At 37.8% G+C, this 16,651-nt stretch overlaps 3 protein-coding genes across 3 annotated transcripts; 1 reads left to right on the forward strand and 2 right to left on the reverse strand.

Annotated features, from left to right (window-relative positions):
- The first annotated feature begins 10,000 nt into the window (after window positions 1-10,000).
- LOC134813229 (23 kDa integral membrane protein-like) lies at window positions 10,001-11,652 on the forward strand. Its single transcript, XM_063820917.1, has 4 exons — window positions 10,001-10,137; window positions 10,778-10,947; window positions 11,086-11,224; window positions 11,379-11,652. The coding sequence occupies exons 1-4, from the start codon at window positions 10,001-10,003 to the stop codon at window positions 11,650-11,652; spliced, it is 720 nt and encodes a 239-aa protein (XP_063676987.1).
- Window positions 11,653-12,070: 418 nt separating this feature from the next.
- On the reverse strand, window positions 12,071-13,668 carry LOC134812210 (splicing factor 3B subunit 4-like). Its single transcript, XM_063819471.1, has 3 exons — window positions 13,551-13,668; window positions 13,232-13,377; window positions 12,071-13,109 (listed from the first exon to the last, which is right to left on the reverse strand). Exons 1-3 carry the CDS (start codon window positions 13,666-13,668, stop codon window positions 12,258-12,260), a joined length of 1,116 nt encoding a protein of 371 aa, XP_063675541.1. The 3' UTR covers window positions 12,071-12,257.
- Window positions 13,669-14,264: 596 nt separating this feature from the next.
- LOC134812211 (vesicle transport protein USE1-like) lies at window positions 14,265-16,570 on the reverse strand. The gene is made up of 5 exons (XM_063819472.1): window positions 16,395-16,570; window positions 15,961-16,151; window positions 15,614-15,761; window positions 15,373-15,511; window positions 14,265-14,702 (listed from the first exon to the last, which is right to left on the reverse strand). The coding sequence occupies exons 2-5, from the start codon at window positions 16,091-16,093 to the stop codon at window positions 14,424-14,426; spliced, it is 699 nt and encodes a 232-aa protein (XP_063675542.1). The 5' UTR covers window positions 16,094-16,151; window positions 16,395-16,570; the 3' UTR covers window positions 14,265-14,423.
- Window positions 16,571-16,651: the final 81 nt, after the last annotated feature.

Below are 16,651 nucleotides of genomic sequence, written 5' to 3' on the forward strand. Positions count from 1 at the left end.
TGAAACATAATATGCAAGTTTGTCCATCATATCAAACTTATATATACAGTACTCGGACGGATTCGCTTTCGAATTTGGGACCAGCCAAATTACAGTTCCAATTTCTTATCTTTATCATAAAGACCGAAACTTAGCTCATCGTATTTAGCGTGAATCACAAGGTGCAAAGCAACGCAATCCAGTTAAACAATTACTGTCATAATATTTGAAATCGTTAAATCTGAGAGAACTGGTTTTACAGAACAACATGTACGTAAAATTTGCAGTATAAGCGAATTCAAAGCCAGGGTCGTCAAAATGTACGAAAGCAGAATTTAACACCTTCGTCTACTGTTCAAAATGATCTAATAACCACCGAATAAGGTCATCGATCATGATTCCCGCTAAAAATTATGGCTATCTAGAAATTTGGAATTTGATATCAAACATAATCAATTTTAAAAATTTTCATATTTTCATACTGAAGATGCCTTATCAGACTTTATTTGGTTGGAAACGTGGGCGCTGAAATGATGACTCAGCACCTAAAATATGTGTCAACCCAAATTAACGTCCGTTAAAATTTTCGGTTACCACGCCCTGCACTCTGCAGTACATACAAAGAAAATTCTCGTTCATTCCGAAATTTTTGAGGATCATCGCTTTTTCCGATAAGGTACAAGTCGATCTTCGTCTCCATCCAGATTCAAGAGGTACGAACCACTCTCAAGGAATGTTCTATAACCTAGTTATATTCTCGAAGTACCTGACCGGTCCATTGTACAGTGATGTAAGGTTTGCAACCTTGGATTTGATTCAATGACTGGTAGCCGTGATGAGTGAATAAGGTTATATGCATGATTAATAGGATTATATTTATAATCTATATATATAGGTACTCACTTTAGCTTAAATGAAAACATTTCGGTGTCTTCGAAAAACTGCTTAATCTGTGACTGAACCTGCATGTTAATTTTAAGACTCGTAAATTGCCTCGGTATATAATTCTTAGAGTGTAAAGTTTTCTAGAATTTGTAACAATAGTGAAGTGGTCTGAGAATCTGTTTAAAAAGTTGGTGGCAATCACTGATGACCTTAAAATGTAACACAGTAAAATAAAGATGTATCGAGTAATTATTAGACATATGAATAGGAGTCTAGCAATACGATATTGGGGGCAGGGTCATTTCCAACAAATTAAAATCTACTTAAATCAGAATTACATGTTAAACAACGTGTACACTTATATTGGATATTGGACCAATTTGAAAACAATGAGCATGATATGACCTTCCTTTTGTAGTGCGTACCATGCCTTAATAAGGGCACCTGTTACTAGGTAAGTTATAGAACTCCTGACCCTACTAGTTTTACAACACAACACAACAATCTTGGGATCATCACAAAACACAATTGAGGTACTAAAAGCTAGATTACTGAAGATAACTTTGAAAAACAAAAAATCTTCAGAATACGAGGAGATATTTCAGAAGATCATAAATTGAAACTTTTCTGTCGTTTCCTTGACCAAAATTTCGCAGTTTTGACTGAAGTTTTCTTGAACGACCATTTTACAGGGTCACTGAGGATGGCACAAGACACGATTGAGGTGTACTCAAAGTTCTATTCTCAAAGAAAGCTTTGATAAACGGAAAATCATCAGTATATAAATAGAGATTTTGGAAGATTTTTGATGAGGAGCTTTTCTGCCGTCCCCTTGACCGAATTTTCGCGGTTTTAGCTGAAATTTTGACCAGTGACCAATCAGTGAGGTCGGTGAGAGTGACACAAGTTGCCATCAAGTCACTGGAAGCAGAATAGCCGGAGAAAATTCTGTCAAAAATTGTCAAGGTTAGCAACACAAAATTTCTTGGTGTAGTAATTGATGAAAAACTTAGCTGGGGCCCACATATAGAATTTTTTTTTAAAATTAGATCCACTACAGGAGCACTTAACAGGATTAAACATTCAGTTCCAGGGGAACACTACCAAAAAATATACTCTGCGTTATTAGAATCACATCTTGCAAGTACGGAATAAGTGTTTGGGGCTCAGCCCTCAAAGACCAACCAAACGACAAGCTGTTCATAACTCAGAAACGTTGTATAAGAATACTTTTTGGAGACCTCAATGCATATCTCGACAAACATGCTACTTGTGCACGAGCCAGACCTTATACAAAACAGAGGTTAGGAGCTGCTTTTTTCGAAAAAGAGCACACCAAGCCCATTTTTAATCGACTAAAAAGCTAAAATTGCTTACTGTTCAAAACTTGTACAAATACCACTGTATATCTGAGATATTTCGAATTATGAAATTTCGCACTCCATACTCGTTGTATTGTACTATAGACTCATCAAAACGTGATACAAGCAATGTCATAATCCTCCCAAGAAAAACCAACACGTTTCTTTACAATTTACATAGCCTCCAAATTGTGGTATAGCATACATAAACGGATTCTAAATGAGGATTGGGAAATCCTCACTACTTCTGTATCTTTGGTTAAATTAAGCTGTAAAACTATCATCCTAGGATCCCAATCCATCAACAATAATAATACTAGGACGTACCACAACTTTCACATCGTCCCTCACTCAGTCACAGACCAAACCAGTTCATCACTCACTCACCAAATTTCCGACCCAATATCTATTGAAGTGGCGAAGATTTTCTAGACAAATGACATATCGATATTATTGCTGCAGCAGATACAAATTCTAACATTATTATATTCTCAACCATTTGAACCATTACATTAACGAGGAAATTCAATCCTCAACTTAACTTTTACTGTTTTTAACTGATATGATGACATTAACTTTTAACTAATGTTGTCACATACTTTTTCTAAGTGTGGTGACTTGGGGTCCATAAATATAACAATACAAGCTGATAAACCAAAAAGAACAACTGGGGTAGGGAGGTAGCCCTGGTGGGTGCGTAAACTTTACGGTCTGCTCTCTCCAAGATCAGCCTGCTTCTCCATTTTACCGTGAAGCCTAATTTCTAGTTTTTATAAATACAATGAAAGTGCATGTTTACTAATCTTAATCTACTTAACAACTCAATAGTTCAAGTCACCATACCCGTAGTATATTCCTTGGTAATAGAATAACTTTAAAGTTTTTCAAATTGTTGCTATAATTGATTTAAATAAAAATTTGCTGTTTTCTTGAAATTTGTTGTTTTCTTAAAACTTTGATGCTTGAATGAAAATTTTGAATATGTCCTACTGGTAGGAAATATTCGAATTTCAGCTCTCTGCAACCCAAATTTCACTGTTTTGACTGAATTTTTCTTGATTGACCATCTTACAGGGTCACTGAGGATGGCACAAGACACGATTGAGGTGTACTCAAAGTTCTATTCCCAAAGAAAGCTTTGATAAACGGAAAATCATCAGTATATAAATAGAGATTTTGGAAGATTTTTGAAGAGGAGCCTTTCTGACGTCCCCTTGACCGAAATTTCACGGTTTTTACTGAACTTTTGACCAGTGACCATTGACCAATCAGTGAGGTCGGTGAGAGTGACACAAGTCACCATCAAGGTACTGGAAGCAATCAGACGCAGTATATCTGGAGAAAACTTTGATGCAATGAAAATTTTGAATATGTCCTACCGGTAGGACATATTCGAATTTCAGCTCTCTGCGACCCAAATTTCACTGTTTTGACTGAATTTTTCTTGATTGACCATCTTACAGGGTCACGTCACTGAGGATGGTACAAGACACGATTTAGATGTACTCAAAGTTCTATTCCCAAAACTTCTATCTAAATTTTTTTAAAGTTTTAGATGTTATAAAGGGGGGGGGGGGGGGTACCACTGTCCATTTTGTCCATTTTGTCTTTGTCTTTTTTTACATATTTTTGTGAAGGACAGTGTTTTGGGGACAAAATGGACAATACTAGGGACAAAAGGGACAAAAATTTTGGACAAATGAGACAAAAAATTAGACAAGCTCAAATGTAGAGAATGTATATATATTCTACTCGACATCAACAATTTAGATTTTCATGTCAGTGTTTTGCTGTACTTAGAATCAACTGAAACCACTGAAGGGACTGAAATAAGCAGAATTCATCAACGGCATCACATAAATAAATGTGTACACGGTTCAGTCAATATTTCATTAATCCCATTAATCAAGTGGTGATATCAAAAAAGTCATCATCTTATAATATCATAACGCTCATAGCGGCCAGAAGCAGATACCCAGACCCACACAATTACTTTTCCATTAACAATATGCCGACAATATCAAGCTAATGGGTATTCGCTTTTTCCTATGAAGTAGGAGAAAAAGCATGCCCGTCCTCTAATCAAGATTTTCTTATTCCTCCTCTTTTTCCTGAACATTTGTCTCGTTTGTCCCTGTCCATTTTGTCCATTTTGTCCATTTTTTCCATTTTGTTTATTTTGTCCCTGTCTTTTTGTCCATTTTGTCCTTTTTGTCCCCGTCTTTTTTGTCTTTTTTGTCTTTTTTGTCTTTTTTGTCCCTATTATCTTTTTTTGTCCCTTTTGTCCCTCTTGTCCCTTTTGTCCCTTTTGTCTTTGTCTTTTTTCAGTTTTTTTTGTGCAGGAATAAAATGGACAGTGGTTAAAAATAAGATTAAATTATTTGCAGATGATCTCAAGTTAGTTTGTAATGCAGCTAACCATGGAAGTGTATCTGATGATATTTTAGAACTCGAAAATTGGGAGAGTATTTGTCACTTAAACTTCAATCCTGCCAAGTGTAAAGTAGTTCATATTAATCTGAATAATAATCCTAACTTGAACTATATTGTAAATGGAGTAGAACTAGAAGTATCTGCACAGGAAAAAGATTTGGGGGTTATTACCCATAGCTCCTTGCTTTGGAATGAACAGATAAAAGCATGTATTTCTAAAGCAAATCGTATGATCTGCTGGATTGTAAGGAACTTAGTTATTAGAGAACAGGTTGTAATGATAGCTATTTATAAAGCTTTGATAAGACCTCATCTTGAGTATTGTGTCCAATTGTGGAATCCAGTTGCGGCTCATGGAAGTCGGGGGACTGTTTTGGAGCTGGAGAGCGTCCAGAGGCGGTTTACACGTCTTATTGATGAGGTGGGTACTCTTCCGTACAGCCGTAGACTGGATATTCTCAATTTGACAACGCTGGCAGAGCGGCGAATACGTGGGGACCTTGTTGAAGCTTTTAAAGTAACTAGTGGTTTGACTGAATATGGATCGGGTTTGTTCAGATTGAGCAGATCTGGTCTTAATCTTGTTTCAACCAATAGATGTAGTAAGAGTGTAACTAAAGTGAAGAATCTCCAGTCTTCTTTTCTTCCGGAGCGAGTCATTCCTTATTGGAACAAACTCCCTCCAGATGTCAAGAACTGCTCGACAGTTTTAAGCTTTAAAGTTAGATTGGAAGGATTTAAGAAAGAAATGATTTCTAAAATCAGTGTTCTTCAACCAGCATAACCATGCTGATCTTGATTGGACAAACAAAAATTTCGAATTTAAATTTTGACACCAAGTCTACCCTAGGGTCCACACATCCAAAATGATTATCTTGAACTGTACTTCCTACTGTACTTCATTACAGTATTAAGATAATATAAAGCAAATCATGTGAATATATGACTACGAAATAGATCTATAGACTTGTCCATAATATTTAATACCGTATTGATGGTTTTGAATTTTGTATATTGAATTTTAATGTGAAGCGTTTACTCTTCCCCCTCGGCAATTAATTAGAAAGTTAGATTAATGACAACAATTGCCAAATGACGTAGTAGATATAGATGTTCAATGTTGTAGAGTGATTTCAAGAGTAGTGGTCCACAGGGGCCCGAAAAAGCCGTACAGGCACTTGGGTCCTTATCCTTGTCACTAGTCCCAATTGGATTCACTTTACACAAAACATGAACGTTTGCAATTTAGACGTACAAATTGGCACGATATTTATTAGAAAGCAAACAGTATAAAATAATACGTGCGTGCGCGGCTTGAGCCGCGCCGCATAACAATTTATGCGTTTAGGGGCTGGAGTACGCGTGTTTACAAATTAATGAATTGTTGCATTGTAAATATTTAAAGTTGACGATATATTATGATTTAATAGTAAATTTTTCAAAGCTGGCTTTGGACTTAGGTAAAATTATAATTTATTTATTTGAAAGAAAAAACCACGGATAGTTTTAAATTTACATAGTCGTATAACTATAATCAAGTTAATCCTGTTTTCAAGAATGCGCGGCTTTGGCGGCCAGTTATTGACTTGTACATAAAATTGAATTTTAAATAGAATTGTGAATGTATTAAAATTTAAAACTTTCAAAACGGAGGCTTATAAATATTATTATATTATGATTGTAAAATAAAGGATAAAATTTTAAATTTGTTTCACTAAAATTTGTTTCACTTGAAATTGAAAATTAGCTGGGTGGCATTTTCCTTTGCCTTACTAACGTGTGTGAGCGCAGTGTAGTGAGAAAGTGTTTTTAACTTAGGATTATGATTTATGATTTTTGAACTATTACATTGATAAGATTTATTTTTGATAGGTACTTAATAAAGTTGATGAATTCCCCTCCCTATTCAAATTTTAAAAATATTTAGTGAAAATTGATTAACGAAGATCTAGATATTGATACATATTATAACCAACATTGCTTATCCTCTGCCTTTTTAACAAAGAGCAAATTTTCTTAATGCCTTCTCCCTGTCCTAAAACCAAAACTTCATCCTATTAAAGTAAAGGCCTGTTGTTACCACAAGCTATTATACAGTCCCTCTCAAAAACATGCCTCAACCTCCATCAAAAACAATTTTAGTTTTCAGTCCTTCTAGTTTCCAAAAATGTACCGAGCTAGTGTTCTGGTGTGCACAAAAGCCCCTAAGCCCGTGCATTCCTTGCCCCGCTAGCTGCCAGTCCTTGGCAAACTTCCAATAGCAAAGATCAACTAGTCATTTACAAATTGAGCACTGTACAATTTTAATTGTTTTAAATATTTGACTTTGTAAAATGAGCTAAAACATTGATTTTATTAGTTTCATTGATTTTATTAGTTTCATTGAGTGTAAATGATTTTTATTTTTGGAATGTTTCGAATGAAGTTTCAGGGAAAATTGAAGGACCCAGTTATTTAAGCAATAAGGAGAAACATAATGAATATCTTTGGTTCCATCCTTTTGTGGTAAAGAAGCGTTTTGTAAATCTTTATTCCACTGGGAAGTATTAATGAATTATTTATAGATAATGTATTTGATTTTATTAATTAATAAAATTGAATTTAATAAATTATTAATGTTGATGGAAAAATATATTTATTTAAATTATTTTTCTATTTAGTGCAATGATATTTTGTAGACACTTGTGATGATGTTATGTCATAATCTTTACTTACTTACTTACTTACTTTAAAGAAAGCTTTGATAAACAGAAAATCATCAGTATATATAAATAGAGATTTTGGAAGATTTTTGAAAAGGAGCTTTTCTGCCGTCCCCTTGACCGAAATTTCACTAACAATTTTACTCTGACAATTTTACTGACAACTTGCAATTTGACCAGTGACCAATCAGTGAGGTCGGTGAGATTGACACAAGTCGCCATCAAGGTACTGGAAGCAGTATATCTGGAGAAAACTTTGATGCAATGAAAATTTTAAATATGTTTTACCGATATCGATAGGACATATTCAAATTTTAGATTTTCGTGACCCAAATTTCACTGTTTTGGCTGAATTTTCTTGAATGACCATTTTACAGGGTCACCGAGGATGACACAAAACACAATTGAGGTACTCAAAGTTCTTTTTTTTTAAAGCTTTGATAAACAGAAGATCATCAAAATATAAAACTTTCGAAATTTTCCAAAACCGTCGACGAGTCCAACTCGGTGCGTGTTTTAATAAGTTAGGTTTTAAACTACAATGATTAGCCTGATCTTGTTTTCAGGTCATGAACAAGCGAAGTTTGTAATTGTGGCTCATTTGTCATTTATAACGTTAATTATTTTTACTGGGCGGCGCTCAGCCTGTCATTCCGCCGAATCTTTATTTGTTTATGAACATAATAGCCTGGGGTCCACAGGTAATGATTATTTCGATTGACAATGTCAACCCATCAAGATTGTTAATGATATTTTTTGATGCAAAGCAAGAATGATAGTTTGCGCGCGGCGCGTCGAAGTTCTCCAATTTGTAGCTCGATGCATTACTTGGGGACCTCAGGCTATTATGTTCATAAACACTAGAGATTCGGCGGAATGGCAAGCTGAGCGCCGCCCAGTAATGCGATGCACTATTGTCCATTGTTCATGGACTAGCCCGGCGCGCGCTATTTCCTTGCACTTGTCTCGGGCCATTTCGAGAAAAGGTGGCGCGCGCTACGAAGAAATTTAGACCATTCAAATTCGCGTTCGTCAAAATGCAACCACTTCGGTATATCGGCAAAATGCACCACTTTATTGGGTTGACGGATGTTACTCGTCTAAATTTCTTCGAAGTAGCGCGCGCTGGGATAGTCCATTAACAATTGAAAACTATTAATTAACTGGGCCACGCCGAGCTGCGAAGGATTTACATCGTGAAGACTGAAGCAAGTAAAGTGGCTCAATGCTCATTGTCAGCAGTTGGCTTGATTCACGAATTACATTTCCTTCTCCAGCTTCATGTACGTGCTTCACGCGCGAAAATCACTTTACAGTCGATCTTCGAGATTGTTCTCAAAATTAAAACTAACTTCATTCAAAGTATTTTCGGACGCTGATTCCGAATCACACCCCCCCCCCCCGAAAAACTGTCCCGATCACGTGATATGATATTTGACGGATGCTACTCGTCTAAATTTCTTCGACAGAAGAGTTCATCTGCATCACCAAGGCCAATCACGTAGTAGATTACCTGGGGAAGCTCCAGTGTAAGGTAATATGTATGTACTACGCCACTACGGCTTAATTAAGAGAGATAGAGATAGAGATTAGATAGATATATAATATAAAGAGAATAATTTTACAAAAATGACAGTACACACATGTGCTAGGTGGTGCATGTGTGTGAGTGTGTCACGAACTTTTCATACACATGCGCTTCCATCATCAATCATACATATACTACACTATAATTATTGAATACATTATGCCATACAATTCCATCCATGACCATCCCACATCTATCCATGGTAAATTTTAATGTAACTGTGCATGCACCACCCAGCTTACGTGTTAAAAGCATGGCACGATTATAAATATTAGTGTAGACACGACGAAGAAGCAGTTGTTTATGTTGTGCAGATCTGTGTTAACGTTACGTTAAGTAAACAAACATACACCCACATCACCTCTGATCACCGATGTTTTTTTAGCTAAATAAACATAGACCAGCTAACACCGTCTTTTCATCGGTGCATTCCAGCAGCAAACCATTAAACATTTGGTTATGTTTTGCCTTGTTCTATTGTAATACTATAAATTTTGACGAGTTATTATCTAGTTTCTAGGCCAGGTGGACCTTTAACTTAAATATTTCATCGAACTTGAAGCATGAAGGTTTCTTAAATAATCAAACCACAAACGAGCAATTTACTTGCAGTTTTAATAGGACGTGGGTAATATGCCAAATTTTTCGATTTGTTGTATATCGCCCAGATAAGATGCATGCGTCAATCGATAGGAAATCAGGAAATGTCTGTTCAAACTTGACAACAGAATCGACTTTCAATTTTCATGCTGAATATACCAGTTGGTCATGTTTTGCAGATGTAAGAGTTTAAACACCTCACATAGTACATACGATTAATGCGCTTTAAATTATCAATTATGACCTTAATTCTTACAAGCAGCAATTATCATGCATGCAGACAATCTGCTAACCTCAAATATAACTGCATAATGTCGCCAGGCAAAATTTAACTCTCAGATCATTTAAAAATGCACTTCATCCACAAGATGAGAATATAATTGTATAGCTCATCTCGAATAATTACTAGACCTCAGACTGCTATATACTAGGGAGGGCTGAGAAGCAGGAAGATGGGTATGTGTGATAACAAAACCAACCTCCTACTAATGGTAGTGAACGGAGTGACGGTGTTAGTGGGAATACTGGTCACTATTTGTGGGGTCCTGGGGATCCTCAACCAGGCTACTATCCAGGAGTACAGCGGCGGGTTTGTCAACATACTTATTATTTCTTGTTTGAACATGGCGTTTAAGCGTTATGTGCCCGATTATTTCCATCAATTTTGCTACTATTGAACAATGTACATTATTATGGACCCTACCGACCAACGATATGTTGAGAGAGAATTCAACGTTATCAGTATGCAGATTTCAGGTCATTGTACTCTAAGTAAAAAGACTGAGAGGTGTTATAAATTATGAGGGCCCCACCCTTCATTGCAAATCAGCTTCTTGGCACTACTAGTACAACAAGACCTATAGTCTACAGTTTAAACATTCTTGATTCTAAGCAAATGCTTACCTGGGGACCCCAGGCTATAATGTTCATAAAGATTCGGCGGAATGACAGGCTGAGCGCCGCCCAGTAAAGCAAATGCTAGATGTTTCACTTTCAGTGCACATGAAAGTGAAGCAACATGTACAGCCCCTGCCGAAAATCAATATTATGACAAACTGCAAAACTACAGGTCAGGCTTCTCCTACTGAAATTTTCGAAGCAGCCTGAGAGCCAGAATGCTATCGTCACCGGCACCACAGCACATGTTATTAAAACTCCCCCAAACAGCAACAAACTCTGTGGAGCTCTTCCCATGACCACCCCGGAAATTCACCCTTCTTCTCACACAGGTACAACATAGAACTGGTGATGTACGGAGTAGTAATTACAGGAGTTATTATTCTACTAGTAGGCGCTGTCGGCTGGTACGCTGGTCTAACAAGTAGCATCAAGGTGTGCAGGATATATTGTGCCCTCATCCTCATTATTATTCTGCTCCAGGCTGCCTTCGCTGTCGTTGGTAATTATCTTATTATTGCAATTATCATTCTTTAAAGAGGATATAGACGAATTTCCGCCAAAATCTTTTCCTATCAGAGTTTTCTTTGAATCAACGTCTTAACCATCGCTGAACGGATGATAAATGTCTAAATTTCAGAGTACCTACAAAAGGGAGATGTGGTAGAGGAAGTGGAAAGTTACATGAACCAGACCTTCAACGGGACTGCTTACAATGACATGACAAACGCCACTCAGCAGATAGTTGACCTTATTCAAGAGAAATTGGAGTGCTGCGGGTAAGGGAATTAAGTTACATTGACTATTTGTCAATCATAGAAATTAAACAAATTAACTACTTCGTGCTGTGCTTCCCTTAACTAACATAATATCAAGAACTAGGTTGAAACCAAGACATTGTAATCTGAAACACTAAATCACCTTCCTCTCCAGGTTGGAAAATTCGACTGACTGGAAGGGAGATCTGCCAGCCTCTTGCTGCTCCAGTGACCCTAACTCTAACTCTACCGAAGTGCTTGTTAAGTGTACCACTGAAACCGCCTACGCAGCTGGGTGCAGGGACGAAGCACTAGCCTTCGCTGATAAAGCTGTCATGTTCACATTTTATATCCTCTGCATAGGATTCTTCTTGGAGATCATGTGTATATTTGCTGCATGCTGGGTAGCCAGGGAGGCTAAAAGGTACTCCAAACTTAGTAGCCAGTAACTCCTAAACTGTTTGATATTGTCTAGTTATTGTGGCCAGTCTGAGTGGTCACGTTATTGGATATTTGGTATTTCTATTATTTACATTTACCCCTCCGTAAACATAGAATGAGCTAAATAGTAATACCCAAGGCCAACGCCCTTCCCCTCGGCTGATGCCGCAATATATAGACTAATATGAAGTGCACTGCTGCGAGGCGGCAGAGTATTTACTGCAGTGAAGCAACCGCCTTTTGCGGAACCGCTGCACTAAAAGTACCTAAATGAGACGATTATTTTAGGATTTTACTTGATTTGCAAAGGGAATTTAGTATTAGGGTTTATTTTAAATTGGGGATGTTTTAAAGCATCATTTAGTTACACTTACCTAAAATGTGTATTATTTCTCAATATCAGGGACCGAAAAGAAATTTCATAAATGACAGGTTTTAACTTAAAGTCAAATACTTCATACAATATCAAATGGAAATAAATAAAAGATATCCGTCGGTGAGCATCAAAATATCGCTACACAGCGACCAGCGAAGTGATAGAAATAAGATGTGAGCTCTAAGTATAAATGTTAAAATAATTAATAAAAGCAGAAAAATAAAGCTTCTCGCCTTATTATTCCTGTCTCTGATCGATGCCGGGAGGGCGAGGAGGTCGATTGGGTGGTCGCTGTCCCATGAAGGGTGGTCGAAATGGAGGTCGAGGACCTCCTCGGAAGTTGCCGTCCGGTCGCGGTCCCCACCCCATGGGAGGTGGTGGCATGCCTCTGGGCGGCATGGGCGGGAAGTTTGAACCTGGCGGCATAGGAGGCATCGGTGGCATGTTATGCGGGGGCCCGGGGCCTCCCTTGTCTCCACTAGGTGGTCCACCAGGAGGTACAGGTGGGAAGGATGGCATCATACCGCTCGGAGGTGGTGGCATCATTCCCATTGGTGGCATCGGTGGCATGCCAGGCCGCATGTTAGGAGCCATCGAAGGCAGATTTGGTGGCATATTAGGCGGCAGCATTCCAGGCATCATGGGCGGTGGCATCGGCATTCCATTCCTTACGGGTTCCTCAGTCTCTTCTGTGGCCGGTTTTTCAGGTGGAGCGTCAGCGAACATAGTATGAGGCTTATCAGCAAGAGACAGAGGGTTCTGAGCACAGAGAATACGCTCTGCTGCTGACCCGTGTCTCTCATTCTTACCATCTTTCTTAAACGCGTAACTAACACTAATCGACCTGTTACACAAATACTGTCCGTTCATCGCCTCGATAGCAGCGTCACTCGCCTCAAAGTTTGCAAAGTTTATAAAAGCGAACCCCTTGGAGTTTCCAGTCTCTGGATCTCTCATAACTTTAGGGGTCTGAAGAATAACACCGAAAGCACTGAAGGTATCGTAGAGAAGTTTCTCGTCTACTTCGGGGTCTAGGTTGCCGATGAACAAGTTCGCCCCGACGTCTAAACTCTTCTGATGGGCACTGGCCTGAGAGAAGGTATTTTAAGTCATAATGTTAAAATCAACTAAAAATTCCTATCCTATAATAAAAGAGAATAGAAGGAAAGTTTGCCATTTGGGGACGGCAAAACGGTTCGATTCCAACTTACCTTATTAACTCTGATAGGTTTTCCGAACATTTTGATCATGTTCATGATTTTGATGCTGTAGTCCGCATCGTCCTCTCCCATAAACTCCACAAAACCGTAACCTTGATGCTGCTGCGTAATACGATCTTTCGGCATATGTACGTTCACTGTGGATACCGTAATTATAATAGGGTAGACGTAAATATTGGGTCACAAATTAATATAATGTTTCCTGATTTCAATTAAGTATAGAAAAACTTCTGAACACAAGAATAAGAGACAAAATAAAAACGGATTAGCTTAGAGCGAGTGAACATGAATGTACAAAACATAGTCTCACCAACTGGTCCAGCCTCAAGAAACAGTTCCCATAGCAAAGTTTCGCTCACTTTCTCATCCAGCCCACCAACGTAGATTGTGGCGTCCTGGTTCCTTTCTGCTATTGGGCCTGCCGCCATGGCTAGTAGAAAGGGATGATTATGATATTATAAGTATTACTTCAACGATAATTATTTCACTTGCATTAGGTTTAGAAATTTATTCTCTGGTTAACAGATTTCAAATGTTTAATTGATTTGTAGTATGACAGTAAGGTATATAAGAAGTTATTTAATTTTGCTTGGGCTATTATATTGACTATTGAGGTTTAATGATGATATGGAATTTGAATTCTATATAAATTTACACTATGTGGTTGGGGCATTTTGCATAGTAAATATGGTTACTACTCCTATATATCATATTATTTGATTGGTATTCGATTTCTGAAATTATTTCTCTAGGAATATGATTATTATATCTCAATTTGGCTTTAGGTAGGGTGCCCCGCTAAAAGAACTGGATTCTTCCAGGAAGCATCCCGTGCACAGACCTTGGTCTACATATATAATATTAAATTATTAACCATTCATTCTGTATGTGCACGAAAATTTATTTCAATCAATCGTGATATGAACAACCAAGTTCAAATTTGCTATTAGATAGCGATTCATTAGAAATTTTGATTAAACGTTTTAATCCGCTGAAAATTATTGAAGCAATGAGTGGTCGAAACTCGAATGTAAAACCCAATAAAGTCTGGTAATTTATCAAGATCAGAACAAATTTATTAAACACTACAGTCGAAGAACTGTAACTGACTCTGTTTGAAAACTAAGTATCAAGTTCAAAACACTAAATCAAAGTATCAATTACGTCAATCTCTTCCAGAATTTTATCTCTTCCTAGGAAAAAGTCTGATAAATATCACCATTACAATAAATATCACCATGACAACGAATATCAGAGTCCAAACCCAGCACTTGCCACTGCTCTGGTTAAACTTTTCCAACTGAGCCGTCTCTTTACCAAGTTTAGCTGTGTTTCTATCCACAACGTCCTGTACACCGGATAAGTTCTGGTTATCTTGTTGTATGATGTCACGTGCTGCCACCGAGACTTGTTTTAGGTTCTGAGTCATCTTTAGCATTTGATCAGCTAGCTTTGATTGTCGCTGAAAATAGTAGAGGGGTTATTTTGAAAATAGTAGAGGGGTTATTTTGAATTCGCTTTAATTGACGCGTGTTCAAATGTAATTCAAAATTCAACGGACAGAAATGAGCAAGGTGAATGATGATTTTACTAGCTGAACCGATATATTATATCTGACCAAATGACCAATGCAATCTCCCACGCTTCAAGTTTTTTCTAACAGGTATATGGATTTAAGAGGGGATCGGGAGTTGTGATATCAAACTTAAAAGTTCAAAGTAAGGAAAACTGCCTCAAAGTGATCACGTTTTGTTTACTTCAGTCGGTCGAATCCTAATGTACATTTGTTCATAAGCGTTGAGTCAAGTATCTTTTTGTATCCACGCAGCAAGGTATTTACACAGACAATTTCCATTAATGTGCGTGTTTAAGACATAATGATAGAAATAGAGTATTATTGTGCAAAATATGTAGCTAAGCTGCGCGCGCGTATTTAAAAAAAACAGAAGTTTATTTTCATCGCAATCTATGCTTCGCGCCCTACGTTTAATACTGTCTTATAGCGTGACTGCCAATTTCGTCGAACCAAGTGATGAGACAAAGATAGTGACAAATCTGTGACCTCAGCATGGCAATGAAAGCCGAAAGGGAAACCTTTTGTTGTTAAATGTTTACATGCAATTGCATCATACCTCTTTGTGCTGCTTCACAACCTCAGAAACATCTTTTTCTGGTACATATTCTTCTCTAAAAGAAGTAGAAAGCGAAGTCTCAGCAGCAAATCCTGGGACCACTAATTTTTCAGGCGTTTTCAACCGTTGTTGTTCCTCCCTGAATAGAATATGTCAGAATCTCTTGATAGCAGGTCAGGACTTAATACGAAAAACAAGCATTTAAGTTTTGATAATGAATTTTTAAAATGTAAAAACCTACACTTTAGTACGACGGCGATGGATTAACTCCGAGATTTGGGACGGTCGCTCAACTTTCGGCTGGGATATATCAGCCATGACTTGTTCGAGTTCTTTCATAGACTTCTCGTAACTTACACGATCGTCAGCTGTCAATCCTGGCGTTTCTTCTGAAACACAGCTGTTTACAGCGCAGACCTTTAGCAAGGGTATAGGGTTTATTGAATTACTTTAGAATTATTCAACAGGCCACCTTAAAATTGATTGAATTTCAGCCTTATACACACGAAGAGAATATAATGTGTTAAATATGTTATTATATTTAATATATTCATTACTTAACCTCAAGACATGGTTATTATAACTCACTGAGCTGCAAGTGTAGTTTCTTCAGATGCTCATAATAATGTGGCTTTCTCCAACTACCATCCTCCAGCGCGCGGGTTCTCTCCAACAGTTGCACAAACTGCACCTCATTACGTGTCCTTACCGTCAGACCCATCTTCCTGGGCGTCCGGGGTGAAGTCTGGTATTTCTAGTCCTTTCTCTGCTAGCGCTTTCTGAGGAATATGTATTCTTCAGAACTAACCATACTAGGCGTGGGGTCAGCCCAAATATCGACTAATATCGACCGGTAGATATTAGTTGCCCATGGGCCTGACCCCACGCCTTATACTTACTCAGCACTGAAAATATTAACTATATTGATGTGTCGGGTTACCCAGTCCGGATCTGATTTCTGAAGGGGCGTCGACACTCGACAGTCACTTGACTCCTATCTTACATATCTTTGAAATCCTAACCTTGACACAAGCCTGGTAGTTCTTAAAGAGGTCGTCACACTCGTCACTGGGAATTCCTTTGAGGAACTTCTCGCTGTACCACGAGTTAAAGCAGGCGTCGTAATCGTGCTTTAGAGGAGTGCACTCATCTGATACGCTGTTCATAGCACGTGACACACTGTAACATTACAATTGCTAAGGTGGATAACGTTACCTGTATGTCAAATAATCATTGCTTTATGCTGTTTTTCTATTTATAGAACAGATTGTTAACAGAT

Source organism: Bolinopsis microptera, chromosome 3, assembly GCF_026151205.1.
Source record: "Bolinopsis microptera isolate Bmic1 chromosome 3, MBARI_Bmic_1.0, whole genome shotgun sequence".
NCBI lineage: Eukaryota > Metazoa > Ctenophora > Tentaculata > Lobata > Bolinopsidae > Bolinopsis > Bolinopsis microptera.